Below are 16,330 nucleotides of genomic sequence, written 5' to 3'. Positions count from 1 at the left end.
GAAGCTTCTCCACTCCTTTCTGTTTCTGGCAAAGTTCACAGAGTAGTGTTTCCATAATTTATGCAGACAATTAACACTGATATTATTAGAACTCATGAACATTAATTCACGTACAGCAGGCTAGCTCCCCTGCAGGTATGAAGTGGGTAGTTCTGTTTACAGCATGCAGTAGGCATGGATCTCAGTATGTTGGCAAAGCAGGGCCTTCTCAGGAAGTTGCTGTCCTTGATGGAGGTAGGATGATGGGGTGAGTTAAGGGCATAATGGGCAGTTCTGATCTGCCCCTGCCACAGCCCCAAAATGTGTGTTCTGAGAAGGGTTGTGTTGGGGGAGTTCCTAATGTTAAAGGGCAGACCCACAATTGAGGGTGGAGTGGGACATAGTTGACAAGGCTGAATGAAATGGTAGCATACATCCACAAATCCAGCATGGTTTACTCTTCCCTGTCAATTGCGTTTCTCCCATGAGCTTAATCTGTGTGTGTGGGTACAGACAGCAGAGGACCTGTGACAGAATTTGGGGAGACGCCACTCCCATTCCAGTCTTTGTGTATTAAACCCTTGGAAAAGATGTGAGGAACGGATTATCTCTGTCATGCGGCTTTCCGTGAGCTAGAGTGACAGCTCTGAAGTCCAAAGTCTTTGTGGAAATTCCCATCTGGTGCTGCTCACCACTGCTCCCTCCCCTCATTCACTGCCCCCACCCCCTGCACCAGGAGCAGAGCTGGCTGGCTGCACTCAATGACACAGTGCAGTTTTGGAAATTTCCTTGTCTCGTGTCTGAGAAATAATAAACACTCAGCACAAACAGAAAGAGCCTGTGGGGGAGGAGGTGACGTTGATTTTTGGAGATAGCAATGACACTAGGTAGCTAATAAGTCAAGCCACCCACCCCACCCCCACAATTAATATTAATAGAGAGACACCCCCCTCCCTCCACCAAGGAGATTGCAGAATACAAACAGAGCCAAGAAGGGTGCAGTGGGGAGCAGAGAAACACACTCTCCTTCCCTCTCCCATTGCATAAGCACAATATTATATCAGTTTAGAGCAGTTGTATTGAAGTGGCTGTTTCTATAGCAGCCTCTGGGGCTCCTAGCACATTTGTCATAATGGACTACTGACTGCAGCCGAAAAGCCATGTGTGACCTCGCAGCTTAGCTCTATATAGGGGCAATAAATACTCAGCCTCCCGGGCTCAGGTGGTTTAGCTGGAACATTGAAATCTCTTAAGGACTTCTTAAAACATAAAGGAGAGTTTGCAGAGCGTATTAAATGAGATGCAACAAACCTGTAGATAGGAACACAGGCATGTTTGTTCCCCTCCCCTGCCTTCCGCCTGTTCACTCCCCCACTCCCAATCACACAATCTCACACACACCATCCCTGGCTAAACTCACATAAGTCCACATTCTTCCAGTTTAAAAGAGGGGAACGCAGTCTAAATATGGGCTCCCCAAGGGTCTCTGCAGTTATGCAGAGCAGTGTCTACAGTTCATAAGCAAAGCCACTGAGCTATGCAGAGAGGCACAATCCACGCAAACATAGAAAAACCTTAAGCAACAGACAAACAGGTTCTTTTCATAACACACAGGTATATATGGATCCACCCACATGCATATGCACACACCTGCTCTCTCTTTCTCTCTCTCTCACACACACACACACACACACACGTACTGATCCACTAAAATACAGTAATTGATACTCTCACAAAAGCAACACACAAACCTCTTCTCCTCAGATTCTATATGCACACACACATATACAGCTGAAGCTGGAAACATACTGTATAACTATCCACAAACATTTGTGTACATAAAACTGGTGAGTTTGATTCAACAGTATTTGCAAGCCCTTCTTATTTGCTGTCTGGGAACACTAAATTGAGCAAGGTTTTGTTCAGCAAATGTTTGGGGGATCTTGTATTCACACTGGAAAATATAAAAGTTATAGGCATCCAATCAGGGAGATGAAAAATGCTACAGGCCTCATTTTTAAGAAGGCTTAGCTCTTAAAATTCTATTGAACCCAAAGGGAGCTATGCGTGCTCACAAGTTATGAAAATCAGGCCCTATGTAACTTCAGTGACCAATCACTCAGCTCAGAGAATGAGCAAGGAACAGTCACGGGATACTTGCAACTAACAGTCTGAAATGTGTTTGCACAAGCTGCTTCTCAAACAATTGTGAATAGTGAACAAACTTCTAAAAAGCAGACTGGCTGTGGACAATTCATATGTAGAAAAATTGACTCTGCGAACATTTTCACCATCTCTTTACATAACCATGTGATCCCCACTTTCCCAAAACACATTCACACCTAGACATCAGAATGCAACCACTAATATACTCAGGGGTACCCCAAGCTGTACATACAGAGGGTTAGACTAGATCAGCGGTTCTCAAACTGTGGGTTGGTACCCCAAAGTGGGTCATGACCCCGTTTTAATGGGGTCACCAGGGCTGTCTTAGACTTGCTGGGGCCTGAAGCCGAAGCCTGAGCCCGAGCCCCACTGCTTGGGGTCGAAGCCAAAGCCAAAGGTTACAGGCTCCCTGCCTGGGGCTGAAGCCCTGGAGCTTTGGCCCACCCTCCTGGGGTTGTGTAGTAATTTTTGGTGTCAGAAGGGAGTTACGGTTAGGGTTACCATCCGTCCGGGTTTCCCCGGACATGTCCGGGTTTTTCAGTGTTAAATGGCCATCCGGGGGGAGATTTCTAATCAAGAAGAAATGTCCGGGATTTCCCCCTTCCCCTCCTGCGGAGTGTGGCGCGGCTGATTGGACGCCTGGCCTGATTGAAAGCCGCTTGCAGCCACTAGGGCCTCTAGCAGCCAGAGTCCCTCCCTCCTCCCCCACAGAGCAGCCGGCAGTGTTTGAGTCCACGTGGAGCCCGCAGCTCTCCCTCTGCCGGGTGAGCGGGGGGAGCAGGGCAGGTGGCGAGGGGTGTGTGTAGAGGCTGCAGGGGCAGGGCAGGCAGGGGGCGTAGAGGCTGCAGGGGCCAGGCAGGCCGGGGGCGCAGAGGCTGCAGGGCGAGTGGGAAGCAGGGGGCGCAGAGGCTGCAGGGCGAGGAGGAGCAGGGGGTGCAGAGGCTGCAGGGCGAGTGGGGAGCAGGGGGCACAGAGGCTGCAGGGGCGGGGGGGATGCAGAGGCTGCAGGGGCAAGGCAGGCAGGGGGCGCAGAGGCTGCAGAGCGAGTGGGGAGCAGGGGGCACAGAGGCTGCAGGGGCAGGGCAGGCAGGGGGTGCAGAGGCTGCAGGGCGAGTGGGGAGCAGGGGGCACAGAGGCTGCAGGGGCGGGGGGTGCAGAGGCTGCAGGGCGAGGAGGAGCAGGGCAGGCAGGGGGCGCAGAGGCTGCAGGGGCAGGGGGGGCGAGTGGGGAGCAGGGAAGCACTTAGCAACCCCCAACCAAGATCAGAGCGGGAGGGAGGAGGGGGAATGCGGGGTGCTCAGAGGAGGAGGCAGAGTTGGGGCAGGGACTTTGGGGAAGGGGTTGGAATGGGGGCGGAGAAGGGGTGGGGTTGGGGCGGGGCCAGGGGCGGGGAAGGGGCGGAGTTGGGGCAGGGCCGGGGGCGGGACCGGGGCCCCGTGGAGTGTCCTCTTTTTTAAATGTTTGAATATGGTAACCCTAGTTACGGTGCAATGAAGTGTGAGAACCCCTGGACTAGATGACCCTGGCAGTCCCTTCTAACCCTATGGTTCTATGAATCAGTGATACACAGATTCCCTCCTACAACTGCACATGCACAGATGTGCATACAAACGAATGTATCCATCACGCATGCACAGACATAGCTACTAGCATAAACATATGCACACACACACACACACACAAACACACACACGCACTCGGAGAACACATTACAGCAAAGCAAGCATTAACATACTCTGAGAAGCAGCCCGTGCCCCATGCACACGTGCAGACACATAACCAGCACTCCCAGGAGAGTCTGAGACAGCCCACGTGCCTTGAGGCTGCACTGTGGCTGCAGCAGCAGTTCCTCCTAGAAGAAGCTGGTGGATGTTTTCTCATTGTGTGTCTGAGCAGAAGAGTGGAGAGGAAATGGCGAGGAACATGCGGATTACTGAGGAGAACAAACATTACAGGCTGAGGGCAGGTAGTCTTTTTTAAGCTTCTCTTTCTTCTTCTTCTTGTTTGATCAATATGGTACGCAATAAAAAGAGGCATGCAGCCAGATCCCCATAATTTCCAGTGCATATCCAGGCAAATGCAGTGTTGCATCCTTCACATATTCACTCCTCCATTTCCTTTGTACTCCTTGAAACCCAGGGAAAAACCCATATACAAGGGGAAACACATAAGAAACAAGAGCTCAAATCCCAGTTGTAAGGCACAGGGATACATTAACATACACCCCCTCTAGCTCTAAACATATGTCTCTACAGTAAAGTAAACAAACAAAAATCCTTAAACTAGTTTATTAAAGAGAGCCATGGAGGAGAGAGGTTGGTCTTCTGATTAAAGCACTGGACTGGGGCTGAGAAGAGCTGCACTCAATTCTTGGCTCTTTTGCAACTTTTCTGTGTGACCCTGGGCAAGTCTCTTCACCTTGGATTTCCAAAGGTGCCTAAAGTACTTAGATGCCCAATTCCCATTACATTTCAACTCCCTTAGGCTAGGGTGACCAGATATCCAGATATTAGGGGCTCTGTCTTATATATGCAACTATTCTGCTCCCCCCATCTCAAAAAGTGTCCTGATTTTTCACACTTGCTATCTGGGGTCACCTCACAGGCGCTGACTTTCCAAAGTGCCGGGGGATGCTCAACCCCCTGCTCTGCCCCAGACCCTGCCCCCCCTCCACCCTTTTCCCCCAAGGCCCTACCCACACCTCGCCTCTTCCTGCCCCTGCTCCACCCCCACCCCACTCTTCCCGCCCACTTCCGCCCCTCCCCTGAGCGTGCCGTGTCCTTACTCCTCCCCTCTCCCCCCGAAAGCCTCCTGTGTGCCACAAAACAGCTGATCATGGCAAGCGGGAGGGTGGGGAGGTGCTGATCTGCGGGGACTGCTGGTGGGCAAGAGGCACTGTGGGGGAGGGAGGGAACTGACAGGGGAGCTGCTGGTGGGTGCTCAGCACCCACCATTTTTTCCCCATGGGTGCTCCAGCTCCAGAGCACCCAGGCGCCTATGGGTCACCCTACCTTAGGCTCTTTCGAAAATCCTAGCATTAAACTCTCTGTGGCTCAGTTCCCCATCTGTAACATGAGGGTAGCACTACTTCCCTACCTCACCAAGATGTTGTGAGGATAAATTCACTAGTGTCTGTGAGGCACTCGGATACTACAGAGATGGCCATATAAGTACCTAGAAAGAGTTAACCCTATCAAGTGTGCTACATATCTATCCTATTTCAGAATATCTCCAGTGCTTTTAGGAGTTAAAGGAAGAGAAAGATCTGAACTTTCCTGTGTGCTCCTGTGCTCCAGGGGCCTTTTAGTGCCAGCTGGCAGAAGGCACAAGGGATGGCATGTGAGGTCTCTACTGAGAGCCAGAAGCCCACTGGTTGTAATAATCATTGTGAAATGTATGCACAGGTAATATTTAAGGAGTTATGTATCAATACTGAAAATTAGGTTCTTAAGATCTTGGAGTTAAGGCAGGTCACCATGACTTACCTCAGAGATGTTCTTTGAAGGCAGGAGATAACTGATACCTTTCTCCCTGTCTGGCCATTTTTGTACTGTATGTCCAGTTGCATACTAAGCCAGGTACAAACTGAGAGACTGAAAAATCTACAGAAGAAATCTACAGGAAGAAACAGACAGCAGGGGGCATCCCATTTATGAATGAAGACAAAGGATTGGTCTGGTATATCATAGAATGCAAAAGGAAACACACTGATTCCTTCACCAAGGAGGGAAACTGACAGCGTGCTTGTCCCATGAAAGGAGGGTCACAGCCAGCCAGGCTGTAAAGTGCTGCAAGGATTTGGGGTGAGTATTACTTTACAAGACATAAGACTTACTTGTTGATTAAGTTCTAGGCTCTAGAATGTGTGTTATGATTTTATTTTATATGTAAGCATTTGTTCCCGACACTTCTACTTGCTACTACTTGAATCTCTGTGCGTTGTTAAATAAACATATGCTTGATTTCACCATAAACATGCCTGAGTTCTGGGTGTTAAGCCGGAGCAGAGTTCTAATGAGTGACTACTAAGCTAGGGTGTTGTTTCTTTGGAAGCAGTGGCTCTGAACAGTGAGAGTGTCCAGTGGACCAGGGGCTGGACACTCCAGGGAGACGCTCAGAGGGCTCGAGGAGTGGAGTGTGCCTATCACTAACCTGCAGAGTGACAGCAGGGCCTGTGAGACCAAGAGGGGGCACTGCTTGTGTAGCCCCTGGCTGGTGGAGGTAGAGAGCTGACCCACGGCAGGCACAGACAAAGTTACCTCATGTTAAGGGCAGGTGGTAGCAAGGTCCTCATAGCCCTGGGTATTCCCAGGAAACATCACAGCCACCACCCTACCCTGGAATAGACTGAATGCAGTGTTTAGTAAGTGACCGAGCTTTACCAGATTCCTGTGCCCCTGTGGAATGGAGTCTAAGACAGTACAGGGTCTATGACAAATATCAAGGGCAAGAGTCACTGGTATGCTCTGGATATTTCCGGCTGTTCCAGTGATCCAAAGCAGCTATAAACCCAGTATAATAGACCAGTTAAGCAACCCATTGCTACCAATGAATCTGGCCCCTTGTTGTTTCATTGTATTTATTATTTCTGTATACTACTTCAGTTCTACTATTCCATTGCTGGACAGACAGACATAGCTAGGAAGATGAAAACATGCTTCACAGGTTCTGCTAAAGCAGCTTAAATGAGCTGTTGTCCTGAGTTCGCTGCAGCAAACAGACTGAAATCTCCATCACGCTGTGTTGCTGCCGCCACAGACGCCGCAGCTCAGGCAGTCTAACGTGAGCGGCTGTCGTGGCAGATGCAGCCCATGACAGATGCAGAGGAGGGTAGTTAGCGTTTGTGAAAAATGTCCAACCTGGTGGATGGGCTCACAGTGGCCATGGGGCTGGTTGAGAGGCAGGAAGGAAGGAGCAGACGGGTTTAGAATCACCGCTTACAGATTTGTATTTGAAAGATGAGGAACGTAAGAGCTGTGATATTATGAACTCTGATGCCCAGAGAATGCAATGAAAACAGTGAACCACAAAGTGTTAATGTCCAAAAGCTGTCATGGTGACTGTAGTACTAGAGGGAGCAGGTGTTACTCATCAGAGAGAGAACTGCATTTCCCCAGCAGAGAGCTTTAGACTCTGCTTGTCTGTCTGTCATGTTTGTCCACCACAAGGGTTTTACACCTTCCTCTAGCATCTGATACTGGTCACTGCTTGAGACAGAATGTTGGTACGGCAATTGCATCCTATCCATCCATCTATCCTCTGCTATATCCCTGTTTCCCATTGATCTCTGTCTGCAGGTCTCTCTTGCTTCCCTTTCTCGCTCCGGCACTGCAGTACAATATGGCATATGAGATGGTGCAGCAGCAGGATACTGATTCTTGAGCCGCACCTCTGTCAGAAGCTGTTTTATTACGCATTTGGCTGTTTCAGTGGAGCCCTTGGCATGGCCTTACAGGGAGTGACGTTCTGCTTGTTATAACATTGTGGGAATGTGGGGGCACTATCAGGTTGCAGTACAGTCCCCTACCGTGATAAATTTTCAGAAAATTGACCTTCTTTCTCTACCTCTTTGCCCCATTCTCTTCAGCTCTTCTGTCTTGATCTCCTGCTCCATTCTCTCTTTCCCCTGTTTTATTTTCTCTGTTCTTCTGTTCTCTCCTATTCAGGTTCTTACATTGTGCCTATTACCATGGTATCTTTTCCCTTACTCTATATTTCTCTCCTCTTCTTTTCTCCTTCTCTCCATTCACCACATGCAGATCAGAATGAAACAGAGTCTGCAACTATGATCCAGTGTACACTACACATTGAACCATATCAGGGGATCTGGTTATGATAACTAAAGTTGTCCTTCCACACGGTTTCAAAATATAGGTGAGGCCAAACCCTGTTTTAACAAGTGTCTCTGAGTTGTGCCACAGCTTGGATGTATAGCGTGATTTAGAGGCATGGTTAAAACACCATTTTGCCCTATTGACTATGCAAGGCAGACACTGGGCCTGTTTCACTCGCAGGCTGCGGCTGCTTTGCACTGCTCTGGAGATTGTAAACCATTTAAACTGGGCTTATAGTTACTTGTGCCAGAATGGTGCAAAATTGCCTGAATGTACTGGTGAATCTGGCCCATTGTTTAAACCCCCGTGAGGACAAGCACATTGTACCTGGTGTTCTCCCAACATGCTCATATCTGTACTGCAGACAGGACTAAGTGGTCTCCAGCCAGTGGTACTTAGCTGATAACTGCTATGCTTTTCATATATTGTATATTAAACAGATTGTTTTATTTTAAGAAAGAAAAGCTTCCCATTCTCCACACACTTGTAACAGCATATCCTCCTTATTTCATGGCAGAGAGTCTAGGGGCAGTCACAATGCTAGCGGCTTCTGATGTTTACATAGCAGGTATAGTTTATAGGTGGAAATTAGTCTGTTTTTCCTGTTATCTGGGAACAGGTTAGGACTGTGATGTTCAAGGACAGCTCTGATTCTCCCCCACTTCCCTCTCAACGCACACAAAAGAAACCCACCTAAACCATTATCTTTTCTTACTACTGTCAGAGCTTTTGGTTGGCTAGAGGCTGGAGTTGTGTGTGGCTAACCCCTCCCACTTCCCATGTGATATAAAGCACAGCTCCCAGGCCCCGCTTCCAGGCTACAGCAGCTGCTTGTTGCTTTCCAATCCAGTGACAAGGACTAAACCTGTTGTCAGCTACCTACCCTCCTGCTTGCCCAGTTCTCAGCATGTGCCGGGGTTTAGCTGCACTTTCCACCTGCTTGGAAAGGTAAGAGGTTTTGAAATACTGGGACTCTGGGAAATAAAGGACTTGTTGATACAGAAATATTAGATTCAGTACCAGACCTTATGGCCCCTTTTGCATGGGCAATGATGCTGTGTTTGTAAAACTGGGACACACGCTGTGTTTAAATCATAGCCAACAGTGGTTCAAGCAATATAGTTTAGCACTATAGTCCCAGGGAGGAGGGGAATGTAGGGGTAAGCAATATGATGGGGTAGTGCTGCTTTTATATTTTTTAAATGCTTGAGGTTTGTCTTGCTCTCCCCTTCAATTGCAGAACTTTCTTCACCCTGACAGCAGCAAATATATTTAAAATAAACATTTCAAATAAACAATGATGTGGATGCAGAGTCTGGTGCTACTTGTTTGGCATTGAATTGATAATTTTTATAACAGTCCTCTCAGACACCTTGTATAAGCAGTAGTATAAATAACGTTTGCCCTGTACCCTTTCTTAGGGATGGTACTCTAGGGAGAAGGTGATCTAGCAGGTAGCTGTCTCTGTATTGTCGCAAGGATGCACTGGCAGGGAGGTATCTCAATACTGTCGCAGAGATGCTGTGGCACGGAGCTGTCTCTGTGCTGGCGCAGAGACGCCACTGCAGGCAGCTGCACCAGTACTGCCGCAGAGACCATGTGGCCCAGAGATAGCTCAGCAGTGTTGCAGAGACACTGTGGCATGGGGCTGTCTGCGTAGTGTGGCAGAGACAGCAGGACAGGGAGCTCTCTCAATACTGCTGTTGAGAAGAGAGCGGTTTCACTATTTTCCCTGACACTCCAGAGCAGAAGGAAAAAGTACTGAGGACAAGAGGATCAGGAGAGCAGAGCAGAGATTGACCAACAGACACCAGAGTGAAGAGGAAGCCAGAGGGATAATGAAAGAGCCAGACAGGGCAGGCAGCTGCCTCTATACTATACACTAACCAGGCAAACACCTCCACACATGCTCTATATGTGTATACAGGAGAAGCGTATACAAGAAAACGATCTCCCAAGGAACTACTGAGCGTTTTCTAGTGGCTTCTGGTGGCAAAGGGTGGGATTGGCGAAGAAAGGTTTTAATTCATAAATAGGAACACAATGACTAATACTAAAGATAACAGTGGGCTAAACCAATTACAGCAATAAGGGGCTGAAACTTCACTAGAGTCATGGAGCTGTGCCTGTTTCTATCAGTGTTTAATTTGACCCTGTGTATTCGTGCTGGATTCAGAGAGAGTGCTAGCTAATTGCATCCTGAGGCATTTTTCTGTAAGGATATAATGCTAACAAGCCTGTCCTAACAACAGGCCTTCCGTCAGTTTGATGAGCATGCACCTCCACCCCCTAGTGGCCATTCCTTGCCTCTTAGAATCTATTCCATACCCATCTGCTGCTCTTCTGTCTTTCAGAGCCAAACAACTCAAGACTCGTTTAGGGATCCTGCTTCATAAACCAGAGTTGGGACATGAGGCTGAGAGCTTCAGCACGTCTGAGCAGGGCACCAAACTGAGGTAAGCCACGCCTGCCTTTTCCCCCAACTCAGCACAGGTCCCCTGCTGCTGTACATGGGTAGACATAGGCAGAAGAGCACAGCAGCAGAGCACTGTATCATGAGAGAGTTATATTGGTCCCCAAGGACTGCCCTGGGATTGGATCATGTTCATGCCCCTCTCCATATGAGGAAGAAAGCACAATACATCAGCAGAACTCGCAGCTCTTCACCCACTAAGCCACACCCCCAAATTTTCAGAGGGGAATGTTTATTACCCAGCTCTACCAGTCATAAAACCAGACTGGACAACAGGAGCCCTAGCGAGTGGCATCTGGGACACAGTGTGGTGTCCCAGGTTCAGGCTAGACACCAGAGTGGATTTAACTGATTACTGGAGTCCCCCAACCAGCTGCTGGACTCTATCTGTGGACTGTAGTCAACCTTAGAACCAGGACCCTGAAGGCAAACTCTTTGCCAGAGCTTGTACCAGCTGGAATTGGCTCCTTTGAATATCTATATAGAAAAACAACTGGCCATAGCTACACTATGGAGCTAAGATCTGGCGAGTCATCTGGGAGAGTAAGAGAGAGGGAGAAAGAAAGAGAGAAAGGAAGGAGAAGACCCCAGAGGTAATGAGATTGCTGGGTCTCTTACTTTAGTTTTCTATGGAGTGTTGCAATCCTCTCCTCTTCCCCTAAACACAGTAGCCTCTGTCATGGAGCTTTTCTATCCCTGAGAATTTGGCCAGATTGAACACTTGTTAGTTTGTTTCCATAAAACAAGGTTAATACTTAACTTTTCCTCTCCAGAAACTCCTCAGAGGAAGCACTAGAATGGAAGAAGTCCTTTGATCACCTGCTGAAGAGTAGAAGTGAGTATGAGTCTCTTGTATGACAGAATGAAGGGGGAAGTACACCAAGACTGAGTGGGAGGGGAGACTAAGGGTTAACAGTGTGCGTAAGTTCAGCATAATAGGTAATGTTTGCCCATTCTCAGACTAGAATAAAAGAAAGGTCAGTCTTTAAGAACTGCTTCCTTCTCCCTCCTAAGAGTGCTGCTTTGATGCAAAGAGGGCAGTGGAGCAGATAACTGTCTGAACAAGCTGGGTAAAAACCAAACAGAATTGCTGCATGGCCAAGTAGGGTTGCTATTTTTCAGGCGTGGTCCTCTTTCTGGCAGAGACGTTGCATCATAATGCAATGCCATGTTGTTGGGGCATAAAAGTTATCATGCTGATGTTATGTCAGTGGGATGTATCACTTTGTCAAAACCTGGACTGTAAATTGTCCTGCAGCTAAGGTTATTACCCATCGCAGTTTCAATGGACATTCAGTAGAGACCCATGAAAATGGATATTGTTCAACAACTTTGGGGTTGAGAGGCAATGCTACCACTTGTACTATTCAGAATTTTCTTAGAGAGGGAGAATTCAACAGCTTCCCTCCAGAATGGTAGGAAATGCCCAGCCGTGGAGAAGTACTGATTCGGTGTGATTTTTAGTACATCCATCCTGCCATCCAGACTGTCTGTACTTGCAGAATTACTGGCTGTGCTATGCACTAGAGTCCCAGTAAGAAAATCTCTCTCGCACACAAACACACACGTAAGTACTTTTCAGGGATACACTTTGCAATCAGGTGAGGGTTATCTCCTTCCTACATGGCCGCAGTGCCCAGGAGTTGGACTATTAAATAAGTGACATTAGAAATGAGAAATCTTCAAACTAAAGTGGACTGAAAATGTTACTGACATGATAGAAATGACTCCACAGAGGAGAGGCCCTTCTCTACTGATGTGCTCCTTGTTTCAGCCTAACCCAAACTTTGTCACCCATTTTGGTTAACAAATACATTCAGAGGTGTGACTTCATAGACTCTCTTGAACATGGGGCATGTGTGCTTCTGCACTGCTTGTGACTTGTTCCCTGTACAACTGAGTCAAGAAGAAGGAGAAAGTCACCACTCAGATCTGCTCAGATACTCGTGGAGGGCATATAAATACCTAGATAGATCTCTGTAGATCTATCTATCTGTTCCAAAGCCACAGGGAATACACTCTGGAGAACCATTATAGAAGGTCAGACATGCAGAACATGCTGGAGACACAGGGTATGCCCCGTTCCATGCTTGTCTGTGGGAAAGTGGTTTATTGGAACCCAGAGGCCAACAAACAATCTGAGAAGGGTGGAATCTGTCTAGGGTGAAGTAGAATATTATGTCATGGTCTGAACTCCAAGAGAGACTTTTCAATAATGCTAAATTACTCAATAAGCAAGATGTATTTTAAAACCTGGCAGCATTCCTTATCTCCCAAAGCTGTATGAAGCTGCTTCCTTTTCCCCTTCTTCCATCCCTAAATCTAATTTTCCTTTTTCTTCACAGATGGGGTGGCTACATTCCATGCCTTCCTGAAGACAGAGTTCAGTGAGGAGAACCTTGAGTTTTGGTTGGCTTGTGAGGAGTTCAAAAAGTCCCGGTCAAAAACTAAACTGTCATCCAAGGCCCACAGGATCTTTAAGGAGTTTGTTCAAAATGAAGCACCTAAAGAGGTCAGAATTATTTCTAGCTTTGCATTTTATGGTGTGGAATTGAGAATTGTTTCACTTATTTAACATAAGTTTGTGACAGTAATGTGCTTTCCCCGCTCATACAATGGGAAAATTAGTTCCCACACGCCAAGCGCCATCTTATATGGAAGACACATCGTGTGATTTCCCAGAAGACCATACATAATATTTACAGTCATGACCCCATTTTATTTATGGAGGGAAATCATTTCCCTCTCCATATGGTAATGTTCCCACACCAAAAGAATATTGTGTGTCCTGTCCTTCCTCACAGGTGAATATTGACCATGAAACCAGAGAAATAACCCGGAAGAACCTGACAGCTGCTACTTCTTCTTGTTTCGATGCTGCACAGGCAAAAACCCGCACTTTGATGGAGAAGGATTCCTATCCCAGGTTCCTGAAATCTACCTCCTACCAGGACTTGACAGAGCAAATCACCAGCCATAGCACCAGCAAGCGGTTGCATACCTGATCCAAGTCACCTGCACTGCCAGAAACTGGGGGGTGAGGGGAAGAGCCACATAGTGAAGCAAAGGTAGAGGAGGCAGGAGCCTGAGAAACAGCGACTGAGGCAGAAAGAGCTCTGAGCAGTGGGGTTTTGGCTAAAGTCCTGGGATTTTATCCTTATCAGGATCCCTAGGATCTCAAATGCTTCCATGTACCTCCGAGCTGTAGGGAGAAGCACCTGTCCCCCATCACTGGCATGGGAGATGGTGAAATGGGAACTGTTGGGAGAGAGAGATGGGTGGACAGTTGCTTATATGCAAGCAAGCGCTCCAGTGACGGGTAGTGGGGAAAAAAGTATGCAAGAAGAGACTTGCACTAAACGTAGAGAGAGAGAGAGAAGGGAGCTGGATGAGAGGCTCCACCTGAGTGGCAGGTTCCATTGAAAACAGGGTAGATTCAATTCCCCCCCAAACTGTCCACCATCTGATGTTGAACTTTGTGCAGACAGACAGACATGCATAAAGAGCCTCAGTCTGCTCTCAAGACCCTGCCTCTATACTGACACAAATTACAAACTATACATAGCGCTCAGAAGTTTGCAATTTCCACAGTGCTGGGGCCAATGAACCCAAACTTGTCTGCATGTTCTTGCACCAGCTGGAATTTCCAGCATCTCAAATCATAAAGATGCAAGCACAACTTTGGGTTTTCAGCCACAGGAGTCCTGCATCTGCTTTGTTTTGATTGAGAGAGATTTCAGGTTCTATTCTGCCCTCTCCAGTGCATGCTCTGGGTGATCCTTCACACCTCCTTCCAATAAGACATCAGCATAGCATGAACATTTCCCCCCCCCCCTCATATAAACTACATGAGCTCATGTTTTGGTCCTCTAGATTGTTGCGTGCAATCTTGGATTGCATGCCCCACTTTTTTTTATTGTTGTCGATAAAATTTCATAGATGAGCACAGCACTTTACAAAGTATATACTTTGGATAAGCCCTTGCCCTGAGGAGCTTACAACTGAAATTGGATTTATTGTAGATACCACAGTCCTTAGATACCATGGTGACAGGCACTACATAAAAACCCAAGAGAAGTAGGTAGAGAGAACTCCAGTATAGTAAAAGGATGAGGCACAAGAGTGGCAACAGCTGGAGTCCTAATTGGTCAGGGCTGGCATTGTTTTTTCAGAAGACATGGGAAAGAGGAGGGTTAATAGATTTATTGTAGGAGTGTGAAATTGGAGAGTGATGTTTAAAAAGGCCCAAAGGGCCAGATTTTTAAAGGTATTTAGGCTACTAACTCCCATAATTTTTTTTCATTTGTGTTTTCACCTGCAAAATGTGCCCTTTGGTGATTGTGCCGGGGCTCCTCTTTTTATGTGCCTTCTTCAAATACAGAAGCTCACTAAGGGCTGGTCTATACTTAGCCGCTAGTTCGGCGGCTGGAAATCGAACTTCCTGGTTCGATTTATCGCGTCTGGTCTGGACGCGATAAATCGAACCAGGAAGTGCTCGCCGTCGACTGCAGTACTCCATCTCAACGAGAGGAGTACCGCGGAGTCGACGGGGGAGCCTGCCTGCCCCGTGTGGACCGCGTCTGAACCGCGGTAAGTTCGAAGTAAGGTATGTCGACTTCAGCTACGTTATTCACGTAGCTGAAGTTGCGTACCTTACTTCGACTTGGGGGGTTAGTGTAGACCAGGCCTAAGACCATGCCTCCTCCCCTGTGCCTCTGCCTCAACTGCCGTGAAAGGAGCCCTGCAAAATATAGAATAGGAGAGAGACCTCTTCTCCGCACAATCTTCCCCTAATAGGCTCGTGGAATTTGTTTCTCATGCATGTGCCTACAGAGAAAGTAAAATAGGTCCTTGAATGAAATGTGGAAGAGGAAATATGGAGATTTCCCTTGGTTTTAAATCTGGGCTTAAGTCCTCTACCTGGTGAAATCAATAGGCAGAATACTGAGCAGGTTACTTGCATTTAGTGATCCACACAAAATAGAGTTCTGTGAGGTGAAGCTAAGCATAAAGCTCTGAGACAGTGAAAGTGGTTGGAAGAACCCATTTAACCAGAAGTTGCTGCCCAACGCTTCTCTGAGGGGCTTGTAGAACATTTCATTTGCTGAGACTTCTGGCACAAGACTTGATTTTCAGAATCCCACCCTGATTAGGTATTTACAGATCCATTAGCTGGATTAGATAATTATTCAGACACTGAGGGTGCAGCTACACTGGTGCTAGCAACAGTATAAATACTAGTGTAGATCAGGCTCAGGTGTTTTCATTGAAAACCTGCCTTGAGCAAACTTTCCTGGTAAGACAGAAGCATAGTGCAATCTTACCTGAAGCAATTCATTCACAGAAGCCAAATCCTGAGATCCTTACTCAGTTGTTACTCATTCTTTGCCCAAACAACCTCCTCTTGACTTCCATGAGCATTTGCCTGAGTAAGGACAGAGAATTTGCCCTGGATCATTAGTGGTGTCCTCCTATTGCAATTTGTCTGGCTAGTGGCTTGAAGAATCTCAAGAACTAGTGGCTGGACTCTCTTCTGCATCCTCCTCTCTTCTTCCTTCCCATTCTACCTCTGAGTCTTCATGGGTTCCAGCTGGGTTCTCAGGAGATTCTAGCTGCTTTAATATTTATTATTTATTTTTCACAACTGGAACTAGCTTCATAATGCTATTGAGATACACATTGTTCTGATTGCATGGCTAACACAATATCATGATGATGATTAGAAAATAAAACAAAAAAAATTGAGATGGCTTCCCTATTGTCTTTGTTTTTAAATTACACTCTTTTTGCATTGGTAATCGTGGGACATAAATTATAGTTTATGGCAACATCGCACATGGGTTGCATGTCACTCACAATGTTGTTTTAAAAAACAATT

General features: G+C 47.2%; 1 protein-coding gene across 1 annotated transcript; it reads left to right on the top strand.

Annotated features, from left to right (window-relative positions):
• Positions 1-8,857: 8,857 nt before the first annotated feature.
• Positions 8,858-13,930, top strand: LOC112113459 (regulator of G-protein signaling 16). The gene is made up of 5 exons (XM_024209748.2): positions 8,858-8,927; positions 10,334-10,435; positions 11,226-11,287; positions 12,798-12,964; positions 13,257-13,930. The coding sequence occupies exons 1-5, from the start codon at positions 8,887-8,889 to the stop codon at positions 13,455-13,457; spliced, it is 573 nt and encodes a 190-aa protein (XP_024065516.2). The 5' UTR covers positions 8,858-8,886; the 3' UTR covers positions 13,458-13,930.
• The last annotated feature ends 2,400 nt before the right edge of the window (positions 13,931-16,330 follow it).

This window comes from Terrapene carolina, unplaced genomic scaffold, assembly GCF_002925995.2.
Source record: "Terrapene carolina triunguis isolate 2854851 unplaced genomic scaffold, T_m_triunguis-2.0 Scaffold210, whole genome shotgun sequence".
Classification (NCBI taxonomy): Eukaryota; Metazoa; Chordata; order Testudines; family Emydidae; genus Terrapene; species Terrapene triunguis.
This window is presented reverse-complemented; position numbering and strand designations above follow the sequence as displayed.